General features: G+C 31.3%; 1 protein-coding gene across 6 annotated transcripts; it reads left to right on the forward strand.

Annotated features, from left to right (window-relative positions):
• Positions 1 to 7492: 7492 nt before the first annotated feature.
• On the forward strand, positions 7493 to 18368 carry HUB2 (histone mono-ubiquitination 2). 6 transcript variants are annotated; one of them, XR_016327158.1, is made up of 19 exons: positions 7493 to 7749; positions 9009 to 9170; positions 9266 to 9353; positions 9505 to 9735; positions 9877 to 10044; positions 10284 to 10477; positions 10566 to 10649; positions 10758 to 10877; positions 10956 to 11142; positions 11234 to 11394; positions 12142 to 12213; positions 12544 to 12620; positions 13297 to 13491; positions 16441 to 16513; positions 16698 to 16784; positions 16882 to 17019; positions 17116 to 17332; positions 17773 to 17935; positions 18025 to 18368. XR_016327158.1 is itself a non-coding variant. In XM_022898603.2 (19 exons), exons 1-19 carry the CDS (start codon positions 7648 to 7650, stop codon positions 18154 to 18156), a joined length of 2637 nt encoding a protein of 878 aa, XP_022754338.2. In that variant the 5' UTR covers positions 7493 to 7647; the 3' UTR covers positions 18157 to 18368. The 6 variants fall into 6 exon arrangements, 5 of the variants coding, with proteins under 5 accessions (XP_022754338.2, XP_022754342.2, XP_089598971.1 ...); XM_022898603.2 differs by having other exon boundaries at positions 17130 to 17332; XM_022898607.2 differs by having other exon boundaries at positions 10964 to 11142; positions 17130 to 17332.
• The last annotated feature ends 2690 nt before the right edge of the window (positions 18369 to 21058 follow it).

The following is a 21058-nucleotide window of genomic DNA, read 5'->3' on the forward strand; positions in this document are numbered from 1 at the left end:
GTGAAAGGACTCAAGCATAATTTACTAAGTATTAGCCAATTGTGTGATAAAAGACTTAAAGATATGTTTGAATCCATGTGTTGTCAAGTGATTGATATCAAGATTAATAAACTAGTTTTTATTAGACATCATCAAAAAAATGTTTATGTGGTGCATTTGGATGATTTATCTTTTAAAAATGTTTGTTTTACGGCTTAAAAAGAAAATAAAAATTAGATTTGGCATAGAAGACTTGGACATGTAAGTATGCATGTAATTTCAAAACTTTCTAAAAATGATTTAGTTATTGATTTACCAAAATTGAAATTTGAAAATGACAAGGTTTGTGATGCTTGTACTAAAGGAAAACGTAGAAAAATCTCTTTCAAATCTAATAATTGTATTTTAACTACTAGACCACTTTAACTCCTTCATATTAATTTTTTAGTTCTCCTAAGACAATGAGCTTTGGTAGAAAATAATATGGGTTTGTTATTGTTAATGATTTTACAAGATATATATGAGTTATATTGTTGATGATTTTACAAGATATACATGGGTTATCTTCTTGCATTCAAAGAATGAAGCTTTGGAAAAATTTATCACTTTTAGCAAACAAATACAAAATAAAAAAAAGTTATTCAATTTCTAGTATTAGAAGTGATCATGAAAAAGAATTTAAAAACATTAGCTTTAATGTGTTTTGTAGTGAAAATGGTATTAGGCATAATTTTTTTGCTCTTAGAACTCTTCAACAAAATGGGTTAGTAGAAAAAAATAAAATTTTATAAGAAATGGCTAGAACCATGCTTTGTAAAAGTAATTTACCTAGATATTTTTGGACAGAAGCCGTAAATAACTCTTGTTATATTATAAATAAAACTATGATTAGGCCAATCTTGAATAAAACTCTTTATGAACTTTTTAAAGGAAAAAGGTCTAATATAAGCTATTTTCATCTTTTTGGTTGCAAATGTTTTGTTTTGAACAATGCAAAGAATAATATTGGAAAATTTGATGCAAAAAGTGATAAACGCATTTTCCTAGGATATTTTTGGAATTCAAAAGCTTATAGAGTCTTTAATAAAATAACATTTATTGTTGAAAAGTCTATACATTTTATCTTTGATGAATCTAATCTACCTTTGAGAAAATTTTTTCATATGATGATGATGTAGGTATATTTTAAAAGAATATCAATGATGCATCCATGACATTAAGTAAAACAATAAAAAAGAGGATAACGAGTTTCTAAAAGAACCACAACAAATGGAGTAAGAACCAAATTACCATAGAGAAATGAGGTATGTCAAAGATAGTGAGATTATTGATGATCCAACTCAAGGGATAAGAACTAAATCTTCTTACAATGTGTATAATTATATTACTTTTCTCTCTTATATTGAACCCAAGAATATAGATGAAGCCTTAGGAGATAATCATTAGATATTCGCTATGCAAAAAGAATTCCAATTTGAAAAAAGCCAAGTGAAGAACCTTATACTTAGACCTAGTGATCATTCAACTATAGGCATTAAATAGGTTTTTAGGAATAAAATAGATGAGCATGATAACGTTATTAGAAACAAAGCTATGTTAGTAGCTTAAAGGTATAGCCAAGAAAAAGGAATTGATTATGATGAAACCTATGCCCCAGCTACAAGGTTAAAAGCCATTAGGATGTTACTTGCATTTACATGTTTCAAAGATTTCAAGCTTTTTCGAATGAATGTTAAGAGAACATTTCTAAATGATTTTATAAATGAAGAGGTGTATGTAAAACAACCTCCTGGTTTTGAAAATCCTTAATTTCCAAATTATATTTATAGATTTACAAAAGCTTTATATGGTTTAAAACAAGCTCCTAGAGCTTGGTATGAAAAATTGTCAAAGTTTTTAATTGAAAATGGGTTCAATAGAGGAAAAGTTGATATTACATTTTTTTATTAAAATAAAAGAAAAAGACATTCTCATTATGCAAGTTTATGTTGATAATATTATATTTGGTGCTATTAATTAATCTCTCTATCAAGAATTTGCTAAGATTATGCAAAGTAAATTTGAAATGAGCATGATGGGAAAGCTTACATTTTTCTTAAGATTACAAGTGAAACAAATAAAGATGGCACCTTCATTAATCAAGCCAAATACATTAAGGACTTACTCAAAAGGTTTGGATTAGAGGAATCAAAGCCTTACTCAACACCTATGAATACTTCAACAAAACTTGATAAGGATGAAAGAGATAAATGTATTGATTCTAAATTATATAGGTATATGATTGATACATTGTTATATATTACTGCAAGAAGACCTAATATAATATTTAGTGTGTGCTTATGTGCTAGATTTCAATCAATACCTAGAGAATCACATTTGCTTACTATTAAAATAATTTTTAGATACCTTAAGGACATTTCTAATTTAAGATTATGGTATCTAAAAGTTCATCTTTTGCTTTGGATGCTTATTCCAATGCAGATTTTGATGGTTGTAAAATTGATAGAAATAGCACTTTTAGTACTTGTCAATTGTTAGGGAATATGCTCATATCATGATTTTTTAAGAAACAAAATAATGTTGCTTAATTTACAATCGAAGTCGAATTAGTAGTGATCGATAGTTGTTGTGCTCAAGTTTTGTAGGTTAAACAATAATTAGAAGATTTTGAGATTACCATGGATCACATTCTCATTAAATGTGATAATACTAGTGCCATTAATCTCAAATAAAATCTAATTCAGCACTTAAAAACAACGTATATTAAAATTAGACATCATTTTATTAGAGATCATGTTCAAAAGAGTGATGTTGTGCTTGAATATGTTGAAACCTTGCATTAATTAGTTGATATTTTTATAAAATTTCTTGATAGAGATAGATTTTATACAATTAGAGGTGAACTTAGTATAATGAATACTCTTTGAAATGCAATTCTTAATAAATTGATATATTTATGTCTTGTTTAAATAAATGCATGTTTATTTTTGTATACATTTGATAACATGTTTATGATCATATTTGTGATTATTTGGTGCATATTTAAATAGTTATATTGCATGCATATTAATTAAAAAAAATCTTTCAAAATTCACTTAAAAAAATTTGCTACCAGTGAACCGATCGATCCTAGAGGAACAGATTGATTGGTTTTTCTTTCAGTAGCCAAATTCATTTAGAATTACATGACCCAATCAATCCCCTTAGGTCCTAATCGATCAGTCCATGGTTGGCTCATCAAAAACATAAATTATAAGATCGAATCGATTCTTTTGGCTGACTTCACTTATGCGCATCATTTTGAGCTTTTCTAAAAACTAGTTTTTCTTCTTTCTTCATTAGTCAACCTTATTCACCTTTTATTCCCTAAAATTCTCTCTTTAAACCCTAGGTATTCAAGCTTTTTAATTTCTCTCAAATTCTCTTAAAACTCATCACTTTTAATAGAAATTTCTTGCAAATTACTTCATATCTATTTGATTTCTTGCAAAATCTTCTTTAAAAATTCTTAAAATCACACAAAATCCTTCATTTACATTTCTCTCTCTTAAAATTTGATCATCTTTTGTGCCTCTATTAAAACTTCATCATTCACTAAAATTTCTTGCCTTTCTTAAGCATATATTACTATTTATCACCTACATTCATAAATTTCCTCATCAGTTTCACTAAAGCCTACCTATTTTCTTTATTCAAAATTTCTCTTGGCACTTAAAACATGATCCCCTCTTGCCATAAGGAGAAATCCACCAAGGGGAATCTCTCATTTAATCAAAATTTTGAGAATCTTGCAGCAAATGAGAGATATAAGACTTATTTTACTCATAGAGAAGTCAAGCAAAGAAAGGTAATTAATCTTAATTTCCTCTAATCCATTGAATTTCCATATTTACATGTTTTTAAAGATCTTGGTTGGATGAACTATTTTAGCTTAGATGGAATTATCTTTAAGAATTTAGTTCGGGTATTTTATAATAATGCAAATTGTATTGAAGTTGATGGACATGGAAATAGGTATTATACTAACAAATTTAGGACATTTGTAATGGGTAAAGAAATAATTATGGACAAGAACTTATTGGCTGAAGCTTTCATGTTATAAGATAATAGAGGCACAAACACTAGGTGTGATATACTTGGATTGGCCCAAGATATTTTTGAGAATGATGATTTGAGGATTGTTCCAACTTAGGCTTTTAAGTTGACTATGCATGATAGATTGTTTCATCTTATCATCACGTAATTGTTAGCATCTTTTGCAACTCAATATTTCATCATTAGGAAATAAGATTATTGGTGGATGTATAAGATTAAATATGAGAAGAAACCAAATCTTATGCATTTCATTTTTAATGATGTAATGAGGGTTGTTTAGAATAAGGACTACACTTTGGTATATGGGATAGTCATTAGCAATATATTAAAAAGGTTGGGTATCAATACTAGAAGTAATGGAGAGATTATTTTCGATCCTACTAATATTCTTGGAGTTTAAACACTTTATCGTATGGGATATTTACTGGTGTGTGGATTAAGAAAAGTGAACTTAAAATTAAGCATAAGGTTCAAGATATTCCACAACATGTTCCACAAGATATTCCACAAGAAAGTCTTTTTAGTCTACCATTTGATACCCAATGAGTTTTACAAATTCTTATAACTTAAATGAACAATTTACACTCATTGGTTGGTGATATGAACTTTAGATAAAAAGATACGGAAGTAACCCAAAATGAGTTGGTTTCACAAGTTTAATAAGTCAGGATTGATTTTGGACAAATTCAGACTACACAAGAGCAAATAAAGTAGCGTTTTCATCATTTTTCTCGTTATCCTCCTTTATTTTGACCTATCCTTTAAGCTAAGCCTAAATGTTTTTCCTACATTGTGTTTTATGTTTTTATGTTTTTTTTTTAATTTTCTAAAAGACAGTTTATTTATAGTATCAACTCTGGTACTTTGCATATTTATCTTTAATCACATGAATTTTTTTTATATTGTGCTTGATTGTGTGGCTTTGAGATTCAAAGTTTATTGTACTTGATTGTGTTGCTATGAATGTGCTATTGTGGTTATGTTCATTCTTAATATTATAATGCTATGGTGGGTTACAGTATTGAGACTCAATGATATTAGCCTTGCATTAATTATGGTATTGTTACCTTGAATTGATTGAGCAAGTTGACTTTGTGGGGTTTAAATGAATGCTCTTGGATACTTTTTTCTATGACAAAAATGGGGAGAAGTTTGTGTATTATGAAAATTTGCTAAATTGTTATATTGCTTGTGTCTATGTCCTATAAATGCTTTTGATATCATGATTTGCTTAATGAAAAGAGAAAACTTCGACCTTGTATAATTGTTGAAAGCTTGTTGAAAAATGGCCTTTTAATTTTGTTAATCATGGTTAAATTCAAGGGGAGCTTACTTTTTCAAAGAAACAAAAAGTTTTCAAAACAAATTTTATCTGTTGGTTTTGTCATATTAAAAGGAAGGAGATTATTAGCCTTGAATTGATAAAGTATTTTGAAATGACAAAACAAAAAATTGCTGAAATTGAATTAAAATGATTTGAACTTAATTTGAATATTTTTCTAGCTTTTTTGTCTAGTAAAAAAGTGTTCAATTCATCTGGCATACTTTAATAACAAAATTGGCCAAAATTGCATAAAGGGGATTGATCTTTTTTCAAAGGGATCGATTGATTTTTTAGCTAGAAAGGTATTGCGTGTAGTTTTCATGAAAACTAATCGGTCCTCTTATTGTATGGATTGATTGGTACAAGTTTTCAAGGACAAGATTGATCCCTTCCTTATAGGGATTGATTGGTTTTTTAATCAAAATGAAAAATTGGTTTCAAAACATGAAAACGGATTGATCACCTAAAAAAAAGATTGATTGGTACCTAGTATGGATTGATTGGGTATGTCTTTATATGTAAAAAATTATTTGTATTTTAACTAACCTAATCAATCCCTTACATAAGGGGATCGATCCCTTAGTGCCTAAAAGCAAGCAATGACTATTTTGTCTAAAATTTTGTAGAGGCTCCAAACAATTAATGCAAGCAATGACTATTTTCTAATCTCAACATATAAATGGAGGTCTCCCATCACATTTCAAAGTATTAAGAGCTAAGAAAACTTATTTCTTCCATTTATCATTTTCTCCAAGCATTAAGAGAACATTTTTTGGTTTGAAAAGTGCATAAATTCTTATTGTATTTGTTTTTCTCTTGATATTCTTCTTAATCTTGATTTGTACTTCAAATTAGCAAGTACCCAACCTTAAAGAGTTTCTTTGAGTTTTCAAAACACTTCAAAACTTGTATTGTGAGGTTGTGAGCTTAAGGGAGAGGATGACCCTTAATGGATTGTGTTGTTGATTGTATAAAGTTTTGAAAAGCTAGGTTGTAACATTTAACATATAGTGGATTTGACTTATTGGCAAGTGAGGGTAAAGGAAAAGACGTAGGTGTCTAAAGGAAGGACCAAACCTCTATAAATTTTGATGTTTGATTCTCTATTTCTATATCTTTGCTTTTAAGATGATTAGTATACTTATATTTGTTGTGTTTTTTTACTTAGAAAAATTGATTTGTGAATTTTATATTTATTGGATATTAAATTTGAAACATTTATAATCAACCAATTTACTCTTTCTTGGCCTAATTCAAGTCTTTGAGCTGACAATATTTATAAAAAATTTTGAATATAAATTACATCTTAATTTTGTATAAATATAATATTTTTATTAAATTAAGGTATTAAATAATAATTTATTAATATAACACATAATATATAACTAACATAAATAAAAATATATATATTTATATATACTGAAGTAGAGCGAAACATTCTAAATCTGCTTTTGACTTGACCTTAATCTTTAAAAAGAAAAACTTAACTTGATCTTGAATTTTAAAAAGCACTTCTTTTAGATTGAGATGAATTGCAATCTATTGAAAATATATTGTTTTGTCATCCTTACCTCTAATTTGAGGTGTTCATTCAGTCGGTTTAGTTAATTTCAAATGAAATTACTCAAAATCGAATTAACCAAATTATGTTATTTTATTTTCATTAATCGAATCGAATTCTTAATTTTAAAAATTAACTGACAAAAATTAATTCAGTTAGTTCGATTAATTTTTTTTATAAAAAATTTAATATAAAAAAATAAAAAAGGGAAAAACAGAAAAAAAATTGGATGCCACATTAATATTTTCATTGGTATCATTTTCTTAAAAAATTATGTAATTTAAAAAATATAAAAAAGTTTTCTAATAAAAAATATTAAACGAAACCAAACAAAAATTAAAGAAAATAAAATTATTTATTAAATATAATAAAAATTAGAAAAATAAAAAATCTGATTGGGTGGGAGGTGGCACGAGTTAAATTTATTGTGTGGAAGGACTACTACAAATTGGGGAATTTTGGTTGGAGAGCCATAAGGCCCAAGCCCAAGGATAATTTTGAAGTGTGCCGATTCATTTCTTCTGGTTTCTTCTGAAAAGCAAGGTATTGGGATCTCTGTCTGTCTCCCAGTGAGAAGAGTTTGCGTTTGGTTAGGGTTTGAGAAGGATGATGGACATGTGATGGTGTGGCAAAAGTGTAAATCAGAGTGAAAGAGAGGGGAGGGGAATAACAATACTAACTCTAGTAAATGGAAAGTTTTGAATCGGAAGAACCAGAGAAGAAGAGGCTTCACTTGGATTCTCCAGCCATGGCTCGTAACTCCTCCGCTTCTCCCAACCATACCAAATCCGTAATCTCTCTTTATCTCAAATTTTTTATTTTATGTTTCTCTTTAGTTTCCTTCTCAAGTTAAGGGTTTTGCATGATTTTATTTGCTCTTTTACTTTCAGCTGTCCTTTCTTCTCAAATTACTGTTGACTCTGGAATAGCTTTCTATTTGTCCTGTCGCCAGGAAGAACCAATGACAACTGAAATTTTGAATATTTAGATATTACTTTCGACTGCTTAAAAATACAAAGTTACCCTAAAATTTATGCCTGCCATAACTGTCGTGCTCAGATGTATCTGTTAATTTCTGGGTTATTCTCAAATTTAATTTCAAATGATATATCTGTGTCGTCTAGAACGTATTGGAATAGGAGGGGCATTTAAAATTTTTACCTTTTCAATTTTTGGACCAATTGTGATTTAATTGAATTCGTAATGGTGGATAAGAAGTAGTGCACGGTAAAACTGGATTCTCCCTTATTAGAACACTAAAACAGGGTTCTTTCTCTTAAGGACTTAACCGTAATTAGTATGGCATTGATATGCTTTTGTTTGTTCAGACGTGCAGATGTAGGGTTACATACCGAAATTAAAGTTTTTAACTTTTTGATCTTTTTCACTAAAGTGTTCCACTAAGGTTATGCAATTCTAGTTGTGATCAAATTGAGCGGGTAATGGTGGATAATTTCAGTAGTTTGCACTAACAGTGGATTCCTGCGGCTGCAATTTCTGTGCTGTCTATGTGAATGGAAACACTGTAAAGTAGAGAAATGTGATTTTTTTTCATCATGTTGAATTATCTGAGTTTCTTATATGCATCTATTTCAGAACTTAAAAATTTTCCCCAAATTTTTAGTTATACAGTGGTCTCTTTTCTTCAAGCCATTCCTAGATTTGTCATGAATCAGTTCATTAAGTATCTAATAATATTCTTGGGCTCCATTTAACCACTTCCAATTTGCACAATTTGCTGGTTTGAGCAGCTAGGCCCTTTGCATAAGTTAATTCAATCTTAGGCACAATTTCATGTGGAGAGATAATGTCTTCTGCCTCCTGATTGAATGTGTCTTTCACTTTTTAACCCAAGCTCTGATTTCTTTTATCTTACTGTTACTATGATATTGCTACATACACCCCCAATGTGTATGGCTGATGAAAAATGTGAAGTAAATTTAAAATTCAGAAAGTCAATTTTTAAAATTTTTTCTGGTGTGTATGATTGTGTGTTTTATACAATTCTCTTATACATTTCACTTGATATAGAGGGATTTTTTTATCCAGGTTGATGCAGCAGTTCTCCAGTACCAGAATCAAAGACTTGTCCAGCAGTTAGATATTCAGAAACATGATTTGCTTAAACTTGAAAGCAAAATTAAAGAATTAAAAGACAAGCAAACCTCCTATGATGATATGTTGATAAATGTGAATCAACTTTGGAATCAGGTATGTTTGCATGGTGTTCTTTTACTGCTGTATCTTTTGTAATCGTCATGATTTGTTTTTTTAGTTTTACACTATGTTGTTTTTCTGCTGTATAGTTGGTTGATGATTTGATCCTGCTTGGAGTAAGAGCTGGAGGAGGCCATAATGCTTTGGAAATCATGGACCATGCAGACCATTCTCGAGGTTTGAATCAGAACTTTAATTATTTGTTGAACAATTTTTTTGTCTGTGTTTTTGGGAGTTTGGAGAGGTAGTCCTATGTCTTTTAATATTAATAAATTCTAAATACAAGTTCTCTCAAATTTACAATAGATTAACTTGAGCTACTCTTTAGGTTCCATTCCATCATGCCCTGTGGAGGATATGTTTCTTTGTAGGCTTCTAGAAACAGATTTTCTTGATAGTAGTGGTGATGATGGGATTTCTAATTATGTTGAACAAGTCCTATCTTCTCGCCATGCATCCACTAGGGAGTTGATAAAATCTCTGGAGGATACTATCTCTTCTGAAAGGGAGAAAACTGAGAACATGGCTGTTTCTTTGCATGGAAAATTATCTGTTGAAGGTTAGATGATATCTTTATTTCAGTTGTTTAGTGATTTGTCTTTCTTTTTATGTTTTCCATGAATTTTTTAGCTATTTTCTTCATTATTTAGTACTTCTGTCTGCTGTTTTATATTGATTATTTACATATTACTTCTTTTAGACACCATTGTGCAGCTATCTAGGATTGATGATATGATGAAGGAGGAGGCTAAAATTTTGTGTGTTGTGATTGACACTCTACATTTGAAGCATAAACAATATGCTGATGAGATTCAAACTTATATAAGCAGCCATTCAACTGACCAATCTGAGATTAAACGTCTTCAAGGTCTCTACTGGTTCTTATAGAAGATATTTGTATTTTATCCCTATTAATTGGATAAAGATGCATGCAATAACTTCCTAATATGTACAAATGCAATTTTTTATGGCAAATTGGATACTGACAGAATCACTGTATGCAGGCAACCTGGCTGATTTTTAGCCAGTGCCAAAATTTTCTGTTTGTTTTTTGTGTCTTCTTATGATTGTTTATTAAAGCTGTAAATAATTTATTAATACTGAAAGGTGAGCTGGAAGAAATCATGACTGAACTCGAAGAAAGCAGAAGAAAACTAGTCAATCTGAAAATGCAGAAGAATGTAGCATCTGGGATGCATGCATTATCTCCGATTGCAGCAAATGGCAACTTGTCACCAGAAAAGCCTGCAGATAAGACAATGGGCTTGCGGGAGATAAAGGATTCAATTGAGGAGACAAAGGTATTGGTTTACATAACTGAGTTTTTCTAAACCACTCTCCCCTTGTGTGACTAATCATGTAGGATATGTTACTAAACAAGTGCTACAGATAGTGGCAGCAGATCGACTTTCTGAACTTCAAGATGCACAGGAACAGAACCTAATCTATTCAAAACAACTGAAGGATCTTCAGGTTTGCTTGGAATATTGACCTCAGAAAATTGATTTTCTTGTTAGTTGAAAATTGAAAATTGAATGTTGCTGCAGTTCTAGTAATTTAAAAAAGATTTTGTTCTTCTAGAATGAACTGAAGGATGACAAATTCATAAGATCATCTCGGCTATACGCATTGTTAAACGATCAGCTCCAGCATTGGGATGCTGAAATGGAACAATACAAAGCACTCACTGAAACTTTGCAGGTTAAGCTGCTTGATCTACATTTGATATGCTTTGAAAGTTTGTATACTTTTTAGACTGTTTTGAAAGTATAATTTCAGACTGACAGGTTTCTTGTCGTGAGGAGGGAGAAGGAATTGAATATAAAAGCTGATTCAGCAGATGCTGCTAGGAATACAATTGATAATGCTGATTCTAGAATTGTTGAACTGGAGCTGCAGCTTCAAAAGTGTATCCTAGAAAGAAATGATCTTGAGATTAAAATGGAAGAAGCTATCCAAGATGGAGGTCAAATAATAAGCAGGAATATTTTACATGTTTAAGTTTAAGGTGGAAAATGGTGGATCTTTTGGCTTATTGAAATGCTACCTTTTTTCAGGAAGAAATGATATTAAAACAGAATTTCGTGTGATGGCATCGGCTCTGTCCAAGGAAATGGGAATGATGGAAGGTCAGTTGAATCGCTGGAAGGAGACTGCACATGAAGCGATTTCCTTGCGTGAAGAAGCCCAAGTGCTAAAAGCTTTATTAAGTGATAAGGTTTTATCTTCTACTTATTGGTTTTTTTGGGGGAATAACAATTTGAAAGTGGCCATATATAGATCAAATGTATGTAAATGGTTTTTTTTTTTTTATCATGTTAATTATGTTTAGCAGTGAAAGTTGTTGACTAACTTGAGATAACTGTGACTGGTTACTTTTATACCAAGTGGTGGAACTTGATTGACTGATAGAATATCATTTTGAAACATTGAGTTTGTTTGTTTGTATCCAGCCATGTGGTTTTTGATTTTTATTTTTCTATCAATGTTGTATAACTTCTTGATTTGCGTTTCATTTTATTATTAAACATGTAATTTGAAGAAATTGTGTTCTTTCATAAAATGGATCTATATCTCTTAAATTTAATAAATAGAATAAAGAAAATTAGTTTTAATATTTGAGTTTTGAATGTTTTGGAACTTATCGGGTGCTAATTGTCTAAAATTTAAGCATATTGGTAGCTCAGGTCTGTCTTTGATTTTTATTCTTCTATCAATGTCATATACCTTCTTGATTTGTGTTTTATTTTATTATTAAGCATGTAATTTGAAGAGATTGTGATCTTCAATAAAATGGATCTATATTTCTTAAATTTTAGGAATAGAATAAAGAAAATTAGATATAATATTTGAGTTTTCAATGTTTGGAACTTATTGGGTGCTAATTGTCTAAAATTTAAGCATGTTGGTAGCTCAGGCCTGCTCAATCTCTAATAAATGAACTTTTCTCTAAAATTTCCAATAGACAAACCAACAAAAGCGCTTGGCAGAAGAGTGTGCTGAACAGATTGTGGAAATCAAATCTCTCAATGATTTGGTGAGTTTGTCTATTATTTTGTTAATTCCAGCTAGTTTTTTATGTTCATTATAATACCGGGGGAAGGGGAAATGCAGGAGCTGGAGCTAGAACCCCAGCCTTGCAAGAAATTCTAGCTACCTTTGCTTTTTATATGTGAGTGTTTTTTATTTTCTTTGATGACTATTGAAATATAAGAATTTTTACATTTGCTTTTTTTCAAAGTTTTCTGTTTTTGTCCCTTGTTGCGCGCATTCATAGTCAAAACGATTCATACTAAAATATCTTGAGAAATCTTATGGATATGACTTAAATTGATATTCATTAATCGAAAATATAAACTTGTTGCAGATTGAGAAATTGCAAAAGGAAAAATTGGAGCTCCAAATCTACTTGGACATGTACGGCCAAGAAGGTTATGATAATAGGTATGTTACTTTGAGTAGACCTTCTTGAGACACACGGGGAAAGAAAGGGAAGGGAATAAAGAAGAGAATTTTTTTAATTCTATCTTATTTAAGCTGTGGATCTTTTGTTAAATCTTCATCTGACATGCTTTTTGTGTAAATCCTGTCTTACATCACTCTTTGTGCATTTTCTGTTGTCTGTCATTCTTGAAGTGAAAGAAACCTATAATTGATTCTCTTGAAATTCAGAAGGAAATGATGTGCTAATAAAGGAACGGGATGTGTGTGAGTTGTAGTAATCCTCTTGCAAAGCTGAAACTTCAGAATTTTAAGTTCAATTCATAGTTAATCCCCAAGTGGTAAAATATTTCAAGTTGCATGTTACATATTTGTTTCGTTTGTTGCTGCATTTAAATGTGCAGTTCCTGCTTCTTTGTATGCAAAAGTAAGAATCTGAAGTGATTCTGAAATTGAAGTTCCGTGGCTTAGTGGGTTCTCTCAGATTGTGAGCTGGGATGTACGATATAGTTTGAGCTACTCAATCTTTTGCATTAACGATTAGTTATGCTTTCTTCTCTACAATGTAATTCACATAACTTATCTAGTTTAGGAATCTTTCTTTTCTCTCTTGCTTCTACCTTTTGGTTGCATATGGCTTTTTTTTATTAATAAATTTGGTTCCCAACCTAAATTTCAGAGATTTGATGGAAATAAGAGAATCAGAAAGCAGAGCTCATTCACAAACTGAAGTCTTGAAAAATGCTTTGGATGAACATAGTCTAGAACTGAGAGTGAAAGCAGCTAATGAGGCCGAGGCTGCTTGCCAAGAAAGGCTTTCGGTTGCTGAAGCTGAAATAGCTGAGTTAAGAGCTAAACTGGATGCTTCTGAGAGGTTTGTTCTTTTCTAGTTTCTGGTTTCTTTCTAAATGGTGTTACCTGGATGTTACTTGGTTTGCAACGGCATTGATTTGATTGAAAAGAAGTTGGAGGATGCAAATATGCTAGTTGGGAAATTAAATTATGTAGGAGTTTATTTTATATTTTAGGGGTTCAATTGTAACTTCTATAGATATTTAATTAAATTTATATTAATCAGTATTTTACTTCTTTTCCAAGTATTAGGGTTATAATTAGTATTTTGCATTTTATTAGGCATTTAGTATTAGTTGTTAATATCTACATAATTTTAGTTTTAAGGAGGTTTTAGATTATGAATATTTGAGTTATTTTGATTTTGAGTGTTGTGATTTTCTTTCCCTGTTGATTCTTTTCTGGTTTTCTCACTTAGGTATTCTGTTTCTTCCCCAATTTCCTCTATTCCTCCTCCGTTAGTTATTTTGTCTATTTCTCAAATTTTCTCTAGATTTTTGGATTCTATCTCTTCTCCCTAGTTGACCTATATCATTTGCTATCAGAGCTCAGGATAACTTTTTGCGTCTATCTTTTTCTTTGTTTTTGCCTTAAAAAAAATACAGCCATGTTTCTTTGAGGAAAAAAAAATCGCTTCTGTTTAGGAAACAAAATGTGAAATAGGAATTTCCAGAGTCATCCAAGGAAGAAAGAGACGGAGAAAATCCAGTTCACCACCGTCCAACCTTCTGATCTCCAATCCGTCACTGTAGAAAGCCTTGTTAGCTGCTGAGTGGTAATCCCAGAAAGTTCTGCCATCATTTGTGTTGCTGTACTAGGGAAAAAAGATTTAAAAGAAAACTGCATTTAAAGGTGGATCTACATTGTTCTAGTTGTTCAAAAGAGACACCAGGCCTTCATTCTGTTTGTCTCTGATCATGATGCACAAGAATTTTGTTGCCATCTGCTACCGCATGCATTGGGTCAATTCACGGCACTTCTGGGTCATGTGCTAGCTTTGCTTTGTCAGCTTGCTGACATCACCTGCCTCATCAGCATTGACGGCCAAATCAGCACTTTTCTTGTTGAACTTCCTTCTTTGCAAATTTTAACGTCCTGATTCCAATTTTAAGGTCTGTTTTGCAAGATTCATCTGGTAAAGGTCAGAATTTTCATGCTCAGTTTATAAATCTTTAGTTTTAGGTACATGATCACTTGGAAGTAGGTTGAGAGTTTGGAATGTGATATTTATGAAGCTACGTTTACAAGAGTTGGTTTCTTTGAGAGATAGACATGGGTCTGAAAATCCTTGTCCGTTACTCTTTGATGAATACAATGATTTCAAAGATTATATACATCAGAGTAAGAGAAAACTGAAAAATGGGAAATCAAATCTTATTTACGATGAATTGATGGAAATAAAAGATGCATTAAAGTAGGTAATGACTTGATGAAACAAAAGAGGCATTCGGTGATGTATGTGATGGATTGGGACAATTTCGAAAATCATTTGATTCTTGTCAAGGTTGTTTTCTCAAGACTGTTCTTCCAATGTGTCTGAGAAGAAAGATCCTGTTTGAGGAAAAACGTGTTTATGATGTTACAGTTGTGAGCAATATCCCTTGCTTTTGACGCCGTAAAGAATAAACTTGTAGAAGAGGGTTTAAGTGATGAGATGCGTGAGATAGAATCTGTTGAGTTATTGCAACATGATTTGCTTAATGAGAATGCTGAATCTGTAGCTTGCAAAACTAAATTTGTGGCTGTCTGAAAACATGAAGAGTTTGTTCAAGTGGTTCCTAGTGAATATCCTTCATCTGTTTAGTTTATTCGTCCAATTAATGAGATTATGCCCATTGTTATTGATGATAGTTCTACCATTGACTTCATCATTCCAAGTGTCCTAAAAGATGAGGTGCAAGTTGCTTTGTTAAAGATGTTTATGCCACTAATGAAGTTGAGATTTGACACTGTTATTTGTGTGTCTTGCTGGAAATTTCTCTTGCTTTGATTTTTTGAAACTGGAGGTTGAGTTTTCTCCAAATAGGGGAGAATGATGGAGGATGCAAATATGCTAGTTGAGGGATTAAACTATCTAGGATTTTATTTTATATTTTATGGGTTTAGGGTTATTGATGTCTGCATAGTCCTTTTTTGCCTAATAGATGTTAATGTGGCAAAGATATCGATCACATAGGCATTGATGTGACAGGAAATAATGAATTTTAGTGGTTTTCATACAAAATAAGGGCTTAATCAAACGAAATAGTACTTTAATTGTACAAAAATAATACTTTAAGGACTTAATTGGGTACAATAGAAGAATAGGGGCTTATCTAAGAAATTTGAAAAAAGTATAAAGGTTGTTTTTAATATTTTAGCCTCTGGTTTTCTCTATCAGTTTTTTTTTTTTTCTTCCCTGATTCCTCTATGATGTCTATTTCTGAAATTCTCTCTAGATTTCTTTAATCTAGAGCCTCTACTCCCAACTTGTTCTACGTTAGAAGTTCTAAATAAATTGTGGCGAAGTACTTTCCTTTTTATTTTGGTTTGTTTATTTAGTTCATTAAGAATGGAGAGTGTTATGTTTATCTCTTCTTTAATGTCCTATGCTTTACTTTAAATCTATGGCCACATAGCATCTTTTAGATGTGGGGAGATGAAGTCATATTTAAATCAAAGCAATGCCATAATTTCTATAAGACTGCTAAAAATGGTTAATTCACCTTAGCAGATGTGTCTAAGAAATTAGACATTAGAGCCATTTGATATTTCCCTAAACAGTAAATAAGTAAAATGCTTATGTCCATAGATGATATGATCCAAATTGTTACTTCATCTTTAGTGTGAAATTTTTGTGTCACTTAAGTAAGAGCTGGTGGAGTTATTTAATATAAGTGTTTGGTTTCTATTTTCATGACTTGTTTCCTTTCATTTCCCAAAATTTCCATTTAATAGTGTTATCTAACTATTTTATGCGACTAAAACACAGGGATGTTTTGGAACTCACGGAGGCTATTAAAAGTAAAGATCGAGAGTCAGAGACATACATTTCTGAAATTGAGGTGTCTTCTCAATTCCTTTCCCTTAGGAAAAGTAGTTTTTGTTCATTTTTTGTTCCTGGCCACCCTACTCTCATTTTTACTGAATTTCTAGAGCTGCCTTTTTTTTTTTCTTTTGGGTACTAATGCCATTTTCTGCCTCTTCTTTGTCCCCATGATGAGAAATCTCTTTTATTTTTCTTTTCAGACCATTGGTCAGGCATATGAAGATATGCAGACACAGAACCAGCATCTGCTGCAGCAGATGACTGAGAGAGATGACTACAATATTAAGGTCTATTGACTTGGATTCTTTTTTCTTTCTTTTTCTATTGTCAAGTAGTTTCAATTATCTGGTCTTGATGCTTTGGCCACTTTTGTAATAAATGCAGCTGGTCTCTGAGAGTGTAAAGACAAAGCAGGCACATACTTCCTTTCTCTGTGAGAAGCAGACATTAGCTAGGCAACTTCAGCAGGTCAATTCATCAATTGAATCTGTGAAAATGAGGATTGCACAAAGTGAGGAGCAGGTAAAATTAGTTAGTCATTTGCTAAAACATGTTTCACAAAATTTTCCTTCTAAATGTTTTTACTTGTTTGTATTTATTTTTTTTATCAACCTATAGTTTAAACCTTGCAGATGAAAGTTTGTCTGACAGATGCTATTAAATTCACTCAAGAGGACAGACATTTTATGATCAGCCTTGAAACTGCAAAGTGGGAGTTGGCAGATGCTGAGAAGGAGTTGAAGTGGCTTAAATCTGCTGCAGCATCTTCTGAGAAGGACTATGAGCAGCTCCCGCGGAAGGTGGATGAGTTCCAAGTTAAGTTGGATAAGGAACGGTGGGTTTACTTTTCTACTTTTTTGGTGGATTCCCAGGCTTATTGTTTTATGTCTTTATCAACTGCATTATGTTTTGGTGGAATTAGAAGATAAAAGATTATATGTATGTTATATGATTTGAAAAAGCATTGCTCTGCAGTGTATCACCTATCATATAATATGCAAGGAAACTAGCCCTAAAGAAAGATGAGGGACAGGCTGTCATAATGGTCAATAATTGCTACAATAACGAGGCTTTTACCTCTGCCCTTGGCGTTTATTCTGGCACATTTCATCTTAGGCTTTCCTAAGATTATAATTTGTGTCCCTCGAGACCTTAGACTATAGACTCTAGACCTTTCCACATACGTACCATTTTCCTTTTCATCTTTTAAATAATTTGTTTAGCATTCCTGCAAATTAAATGCCTCTTATCTGATGAAATGGGGGGGTTTCCCAGAAGCCAGAGGAAGAAACTTGAGGAAGAGCTCAGTCAATTGAATAGCAAGGTTGCTGAGTTGAGTTCTGAAACTGGAGAGACCGCAATACAGAAGCTTCAGGATGAAATAAAAAATTGCAAGAATATTCTCAAATGTGGTGTGTGTTTTGACCGGCCAAAGGAGGTGAGAATTCTTATGCTGGCCTGCTTCCTCTCTCATCATGTGTATGTATATTGAACTTAACCTCTTTTATGTTGTTTTATATTTGGCAGGTTGTAATTGTGAAATGCTATCATTTATTTTGCAATCCATGCATACAGAGAAATTTAGAGATTCGCCATCGGAAGTGCCCTGGCTGTGGGACTGCATTTGGTCAGAATGATGTTCGATTTGTAAAAATATGAGTTGTCCCATGGTTTTGCACTTTAATCGTTGATTTAGGTTAGTCAAAGTAAGCATCTGAAAATCTAGGATGCCTAGCAGTAGGCCTTCGGACTTTATAGAAATAATAATATTATCTTTCATGTAATTATTTGATTGGTACGTATGTCAAATTGTAAATGGAATTTTAACGAGGAAAATCATTATATAACCTCCAGAATTGTGTTCCTCTGGATCTCTGGCCCCGTGGCAGTTTACTTTTTTACATGCTTGTTTAACGTTTTAGCGATACGAGGGTCTCCTGGTGTATATGTTCATGTGATCCTAAATTGAAAGCTCCTTTAATGCTCTTTATATTCAGAGAATTCAAGTTGCATGGCTATTCTGAAATAGTTGTTGATCAGCAAAGTCTGCACACCGCTAGAATTGATATGATATTAGCCTTACCAACCATTTCTATAAGTTCCCAGTATCGATCACGTTTTGGGTTAAATGATAGTCTTTTCGCTACCCAGAAGTATTTAATATTTTCTTTTCAACTCCATATAAATAAAACTTTATAAATATTCTTTATTTAAGCTTGGATACTCCCAAAACTTTGCAAGTAGATTTGAAGAAAAATAGTAAATTTTAAATGAAAGGAAAAACATGTTGCGAGGATTTTTTTTCTTCTAAAATTGTTGTATGAAACCGTTTATTATTTTTCTGAAGTGAAGAGAATATGATCACCGTTTTTCAGGTGATGTGCTTTGCAAAACCCTTTGCAACTCTGTTTAAGAATGAGCTTGTTGTTTCCTGTGCATATTTCCATTTTTCAGTAATCCCCAGTTGGACTTCGAATGTAATTAACAGCGTTGATAGGTATGTTCTGTAAAATTCGATTTGGTATTAATATCCTTTAATAAGCATGTTAAGTATATATGCATTACAAATATATTTAATGGAGGATGCATACAGTTACAATCAATATACTCAATATAGAGAATTTTAAGAGGCATTTCCACTAATCCTCATAGTAACATTCTTGTAATTCAACTAAATAAACATAAAAAAGAATGTAAAAAAAATCTCGCAAAAGTGAATTCATTGGCGGTGAGTTAAGCTACGGGGAAGGACTAAAATAAAGAAAATGTAAATCGAAAATTACAGACATTAGTCCGGTTGGACTATCGAAGTTGGTCTAAAGTTTAAGAGAGCTTGCGAATGAATTTTAAGCTTTTTAAACAAGTTAGGAGCTAAAGTTTAGGATTGTATAAATAATAGGTGGGTTTTGGATATAACATTTTAAAGTTTAAACTCAACTCAGATCCGACTCAAATGAATATTATATATTTTAAATATTTATAATTATATTATATAGACATAAATAAATAAATAATATATGTATATATATTAAGATCATATTTAATGTATAAGATGATAGATATAATAAAATAATAATTATTTTATATTATATTTAGTTTGTATGTAAATGAAAGAATATGATTATAAAGATAATCAATCATTTTTTGGTATAAAATAATTTAATCTTTGAAAATGGAGTTTATTATTTTTAATCAATTGGATTGAACTTATATATCCTATTATATCTTTAAAAATTACATCAATAATTTAAATTATATAAATTTTTAGAAAAAATAATTTTGATCAATAAATAAATTATCCTATCTTAATTTTGTATACATTAAATGCAAGATAAGATAATATTATTTAATTTAATCCTATTTATAATATTATTTTATCCTATTCTATCGTAATATTGTGTATCAAACGTATTATAATATCCTATGCTTATAAATACCAATCCTATTAAAACGTCAAATTAAATTAATAAACTATTTTATAGGTATTATTTTAGTACAATTAATATTTATTATAAAAATTATTTTTATTTTTTATTTATAAAATCTCAAAAATACCCCTAAGCCTTTAGTTATTGATGAAAATTTAAATTTAAAAAAGTTATAAAATCCCTTTTTTCTTGAAATCTCAAAAATTCAAAAAAATAATAGTCATTCAAAACAAAAATCATAAAAAATTCAATAAAAAAATTTAACATTTCTGCTACATTTCTTTTTTTAGACTATTCTCTGATTGGATTTTCCCGATACATTTCTGCTTCATAATGTTGTTGGTTTTAGTTTCAATAGGCAAGTAAACTGCAGAGCAACGCTAAAATACTTTTCAAATTTGTAATGCAACTTTTTGCTGCAAAAAAATTTTCCTCTTTGTATTTTTCATCAATAAACAAACAATTTGATTAGGAAAGGTGGAACTTGAAAGGAGTACTACCAGTGTAGAATGAGGACCTCTCTTAGTTGCCAACCCGGCTCCTCTTATATGGAATGAGCCATAGTTTAGTTGGGATAAAGGTGTTGGGGAAGATTTGTCACATTTGGAGTTCACAAAAGCATACCAGAAAGTTCATACATATATGTTAGATATCACTTGAGCCCAAAAGCTTAAGCTATTTGGTTTTTAGGTCCTTCATGTATATATAGGACATCTCATTTAGATTTTTTAGTTATACGAGATTCTTTACTCACATGAAAATTTTATCTCAACAATCTCATCTGTTCACTCGTGAGTTCTGATCAAGTCCCACCTCTGCTCTCCCATGTGAGTAAGTTCATCAATACCTCATTTGGGCTAAGCAACCTCATGTCTTGGATGGCCTTGATGCATCTTAGCCTCACCTTAGGCTTAGCATTCAACCTTGCCATTCCCTAGGTTGTGTGCTATAATTGAGTCCAAGCTTGACGAGCTTTGATATCACTTGTTAAGGGCTAAGACTCAAGCTCTGACTCATGTAGCTCCACAACTCGAGAATAGATTCATTCAGTGTCCCATATCAACCTTCAACTGGACTAATGCACGGACACTCAAACTTTCAAGGCCAGCTGCCCCAGGCTACTACTAGTCAAG

This window comes from Durio zibethinus, chromosome 13, assembly GCF_047325235.1.
Source record: "Durio zibethinus cultivar Kanyao isolate XHJ-2024 chromosome 13, ASM4732523v1, whole genome shotgun sequence".
In the NCBI taxonomy this organism is placed as follows: domain Eukaryota; kingdom Viridiplantae; phylum Streptophyta; class Magnoliopsida; order Malvales; family Malvaceae; genus Durio; species Durio zibethinus.